A 6000-nucleotide genomic window follows, 5' to 3' on the forward strand; every position below is an offset into this window, starting at 1 on the left:
ACACCAATAGTTCTAAAATGACATGAAGGGAGACTAGCTGATATTGAAATGGGTCATTTTTGATCAGTACACTACCATGGTTAACAAATGCAATCAAACAAAACAAATGGCTCTTTGCACACGAAGACTCAGAGTTTTGAGATCTTCCTAGGAGAGGTACAGGTAGTGCAATAAAGAGTGCAAAACATTTTTTCCATGTCAACAATGTTAAAGGCAGTGCTGCAGCAGTTCAAGTGGTGCTATGGTCAGGTTTTTCAGTGCAAAATTTAGTTCCGAGCACAGGGCCACTTTTCTGCTGGGAGGCCCCTTGTGCACTGTAGGAATTGCTGTAATTCAGCAGTACTAAAAGTCAGGCACACATACAAATGGTTCCATACCGCTACTCAACCCACCTCCCATCCTGAAACTTAATGAAGATTGTTGCTCGTCTGGTCAGGATAAAGCAAAAGAACATTCATGGGTTCAGTTCAGGTAGCTTTATTACACACAAACACATCAGAAATGAGGCTTTGTAACTTAAACTTAAACCTATAAACAGACTGACTACCACACTTATACATGTTAACACTTTGGCTGTTCTCTGCCTGCACGTGCTCACTATTTATATGCACGTGCTTACATCTGGACATGCTTCTTAAACGTACATACACATGCTCTGTTCTACAGATATTCACTCTTACCCCGGACCCAAACATCAACTACCCAACACAGGTTTTTCATCTGGTAAGGAATCTAACCTCATACTTTTCAACATGAAACGCAGACGTACCTGCAACAAAATTCACGATATGCATGCACGTCTAGATTTGTACTGCCCAGACATTCTAATCACCACTGAAACCTGGATAAAACAAGAAATAACTGGCAATTAAATTATTCCCCCAGGTTTCAACATACTCAGAATGGACAGAAAACTTAAGAGCTGGTGGTATTGCTATTATTATTTATAAAATCAAATTAGAAATATCTCCAGCCCATATAAATATCCCAGACTTTAATAATGCTGGACTTCTGACTGCATACCTTCAAATCAATCAAAAGATATCGATATGTATCTCAGCAGTACACATTCCACCAAGCAACAACATTACCACAGCCGAAAATATCATACACTGGACATCGGACAGCATCTTCCAGGAAACCTTCATCTTAGGTGACCAAAACACAGAGTGGCAGTCCATAAACAGCAGCAACCCCAAGGATTCTAGTCACATATTTGGCTTCACCCAACTAATATGCTCCACCACCAGAATCAACAAAAGCACTAATGGTAGTCCACACTGGACTGGATATTGACAAACAAACCGCATAATAAAAATCCTCAGCTTGTTTACCATATACTATAAGTGACCACCTCCCAACCTGTGTAATAAGACAACAACATTGTTCACCCAAGCAAATACTCTATAAACAAGTACTCAATTTAACCACATTTCACGGACACATTTATTATAGCCCCTTCCCACTACAACTGGAATGTATTAAGTGTAATGCCCCTAGATGAAGCAGTTAGTCCAATTACACCTTCCTAAGAATACTAAATGATTTAGCACCAGTTAGGACAAGAAGGGTAAAAACTAACGCAGCACCATGGCTGACAAAAGAGACCAAAGAGTTCATGCTGCAAAGAGATAACAGCAGGACTACCAAGTTTTTAGATATCTCAGAAACAGTACCAAGATCCTTGTTAAATATGACAAGAAATCATATTACATTAATCTCCAGCAAAAGACCAAAACAACCCCAAGCATTTTTGGTCTTCTATAAATAAAATGTCACACTCTGGCCATACCACTACATCCTGCCTTTTTACTTCAAACAACAGAGTCCATTTCCACACAGTTCAACACTCATTTTATCCAGTGAGTTCTATCACAAATGAATGACCACCTCACTTCACCCTCTAACTTCCATCTATTCTCAAAAGCAACACACTGTCTTTTAGTTTTAAGCTTGTCCCAACATCAACCATAAAAAATTACTAGCCAAACTAAAAGAACAACCTCAGCTGCTGATAACCTTCCCACTGAGCTCTTCAAAATAGCTGCAAAAGCACAAGCCGTCCCTGTGTACATTCGTATCAACCGGTCAGTAACTGAAAACCAAGTCCCTTCCATCTGGAAAAAAATCCATTGTTGTACCCTTTACAAAGGAGGTACTTCAACAAGAGTTAAACCACAGACCTACTGCTGTCCTATAACCCCTCTCTAAAATCCTCAAGAAATGTAGTTACTCAGTGTATGAAATATATAACCAAACACAACCTCCTCTCCAGCACTCAGCACGATTTCAGGCCCAACCACAGCTCTGCTACTGCTCTCCTCAGCTTCATCAACACAGTAAACCAATACAGAAATGAGGGCAACCTTGTTTCTTCACTTTTCCTTGACAATTCCAAAGCATTTATACACAGTGTCCCACCAAAAGCTCCTTTCTGAACTTGCAACACCAGGTCTCACTTACTCCACCCTCTCCTGGTTTTGCAGTTATTTATGCAATCAGCAGGCAATTAAATGGCAACAAAATTTTTCAGCATTTCAACCAATCTCTGTTGGTGTTCCCAAAGGATCAGAACTTGTCCCCCTTCTATTTAACATTTTCATAAATAAACTTCATACCACTACAACCACTTGCCACTCAGTACACAGTGCACACAGTACAGCCACAGTACAGTGACAATCCAACCTTTTATCTTCACATCCATAACACAATTAGAGGAAATCACTCAAAAATATTTCACTGATAGTGAAATATGACTACAAATTCTAACTTGCTGCTTAATGCAAAAAATAAAAAATAAATAAATAAATACATGTATGCTATTTACTCCAAAACAGCATCTTCACAACAAACACACATTTCATATTATTTCAAGTTGTTGTTGTTGTAATAACACAAAACTAGAAACCATAAGCCAAACTAAACTACTCAGTCATAACAGATGACAACCTCAAATTTGATCACCACAAACTTCATTCCATCAAGAAAACTCACCAAAAGCTCCCTGTGCAGGGCTAAACACAACCTAACAGATAAGCAAGGATTACGTTTGCAGCAATGCACCTCCTTTCCTTCTCTGTTATATGTGCCCTTAGTCAAGCCAGTGATAGCTCAGTTCTTCCTGCTCACCTGGCTAGCTTTACTCAGATTACTTTTCCCGAAATCTTACAGCCACTTTGCTTCCCAATCTTTTCTACCTTATTGCTCCTCCTCATGTTGCACTAATTTCCTAAACTCTTACTTTTCCACCTTCGACTAACTACAATTCCTCCTGTCCATTTATCCTCTTGTTCATTTCCATAATTCTTTAATATCTCTCCTCATCAACTTTAAGCTACGTTACTACTTGTCTGTAAATTATAACTAACCTCAAAAACACACCAGTTGCAGCCATAATCCTATAAATATATTAACTATTATTGTATTTTATTTTGTTCAGTAATTGGCCAATATATGTTCAATTCTCTTGTTTTTTGTGCTAAAATGCTATAGTCATATAAGAAATATTAAAACATCATACAAATAAGCTCACGTAAAGATGTTTTACCCTTTAATTATAAGTGTGCATCACGTGTAACTCAAATGTGGAGATTTTCTCTCCAGGCCTCAGCTGAAAACGGGTTTTACCCAGTTGGACTTTTTCCAGTCAACAAGGACAAATAATTAAATAAATATGGCTGACATTGGCAGATCTATGTGTATGCAGGCTGAAAGAGACAGAGATGTTACTACAGCAGCTAAACAGAAGAGAACAGCTCAAACGGATACTGGAGAACCGCTGGCACAACTGACTACTCTGTGTGCTGGTTCTACTCTTGGTATCGGGGAAAGATTTTAGCAACATTTTCTGGGTACTTGATCTTTTAGCTTCCTTTATGATTTTTAACACATAATCAGAATAAAGGTGCTCAAAGAGTAACAGCATCACACCTTCCAAGATGCTGGTCTGAGAGTGGTTTCTCTGCAGTTGTCTAGGGACCGTCTGTACTGTCAGGTGTTCACATGCTGGGGCAACAGTAGAGGTGTCTCCTTTGTCATTTGAAGCACAAGGGAGAATCAATGCCGCCTGTGCTGGAAGGAGGTAATTAGAATTATTTTTAAACTCAGCTTTATTTTTCATACTGCTCTGTGACAAGGGAATGATAAAGAATGTATACAGAAATAGAACCTTCCAATTCACAGAGAACGTGCTACTACACAAGTCTGTTTGTTTTGTGCTCTGGAGCAGAATTTCTTTAGCTATCTGTTACTTGGAAAAGAGGTCTGCACCTAGTACTGCTAGTAGTTCTAAGCAGCATAAATCCAGAACCCTTTTTTGTTCAAAAGTCACATTCAGGCTGTCAGTGAACAACATTACATTTGTCTGAAATTCCTTTCCTATTGGAAATTCATGCTGCCTTGGAACATCTTTACCAAATGAAGCTTCTTTCACTAATATGACCCCTTTAACTTTTCAAACTATCTTAAAAAGTACCAGCACATTTCTGTGATGGAAACATATCTTTTTTTCCTGAAGCAAATGCATTTTTCCTTACCATATGTGGAATAGCGTGGTAATCCATAACCTGCAATACATGATGTCTTTCTGATTGTTAACATGTAATGCATTTGCTTGTGATATTGGTAACAAATCAGATCAGTAAAAAAATGAATTATACATTAATCAGCTTATAGGCTATATCTCATTAGCAAGAAATGTTTTGGTTGTCTCTGGAAATCAAAACTCCCATTTGAGAGCAAATGATTCTTAAAATGTCAATATTGGTGCTGTAAATATATGCATTCCTACTCCATTAAACTGGACTTTGTAGTATTAAAAAAAGTTAAGGGCCACAGCTGTTACACTCCCAATCCGGGCCCAAAAACAGTCAATTTCATATGTGCAGATACTACCCATTAACAAAAATTAATCAAGGAATATCCACTTCTTTGGCTAAAACTTAAAAATGCTATCACATCCCATGCAGGGAATACCTTACATAATGTTAGTCATCAGGCACTGGTCCTTACCTTATACATCTCAATTGCTTTGTTAAGAAACATAAAACTGTGACATGAATGTCCAGGAACACAAAGGACACAGATAAAGGCCTCATCCTCCTGGCAGAACAACTCCAATGTCCGTCTGTGCTCCCCACAGCACTGCTCTGTTCTCCCATATGTAACACACAGATTCTGCATCTCTTCTTTTTCTCTGCAGCCTATTTCCTGTCTCATGTGATACAATTTCACTCTCTGGGATTTTTGAGATCTATCAGCCAGTAATATGTATACTTTATGGCAAGAAGCTCATTTTTCCACATTCAAGCCAGGAGATTTTGTTGTTTTGGACCAGATTCTGTTAATTACAGATCTTGCACAACAGGTATGCACAGTTCACAATCACCTGGATTTTAAGCAGACTTAGAAAATTAACAAATAAACTGCTGTATCCAAATCTCAACTTGAAATGTAAGCTATTATATTTTCAGTGCCAGTCAGAGCACAGGAAGTACATTGTGTGGGGAAAGTGACCGCCTCCATTTAAAGGGACAGCAAACATTGTAACAGAGCTTACGTGTTATCTAACACTGAATGCAACCTTTAAAAAGTCTATTAATTTGTAACACATTTTCACTAAAGTTAACTACAGCTGATATTTTAGGGAAATATGTGAAAGCAGTCTGTTTAACCCCAAAACATTCCTAATCATAGTACTGCTGAAATGATTCGGAACAACTAACCATAGTACCCAGATAAGTAAATGTTAAGTGATTTTAATCTATTATAAAATATTATTTCTTTAATGCCATTTTGTATGACTGTAAACCTGCTATAATGTACCATAATTCTGCATCTTGCAGACATATTTCACTCCAGCACATTTCTTTATATCATTAACGAGACATTCAAATAAATAGTGCTGCATATCAAAGTACATGCTTGAAGTTTTCACACTGAAACTTGAATATATATTATAGATAGATTTCTTTTTCACCATGTCTTCTTTTTTCACCAGAT

At 37.8% G+C, this 6000-nt stretch overlaps 1 protein-coding gene across 1 annotated transcript in view; it reads right to left on the reverse strand.

The window, feature by feature from the left end:
• LOC122790676 (zinc finger protein 23-like) overlaps positions 1-5382 on the reverse strand; it is a 100483-nt gene extending 95101 nt beyond the window's left edge. The window contains exon 1 of the mRNA XM_044058199.1: positions 5011-5382. Within this exon, the coding sequence (XP_043914134.1) occupies positions 5011-5217 (207 nt within the window). The 5' untranslated portion in view covers positions 5218-5382. The remainder of the gene's footprint in view (positions 1-5010) is intronic.
• Positions 5383-6000: the final 618 nt, after the last annotated feature.

The sequence above is a fragment of the Protopterus annectens genome, chromosome 16.part0 (genome assembly GCF_019279795.1).
Source record: "Protopterus annectens isolate FY-2018-M chromosome 16.part0, PAN1.0, whole genome shotgun sequence".
In the NCBI taxonomy this organism is placed as follows: domain Eukaryota; kingdom Metazoa; phylum Chordata; order Ceratodontiformes; family Protopteridae; genus Protopterus; species Protopterus annectens.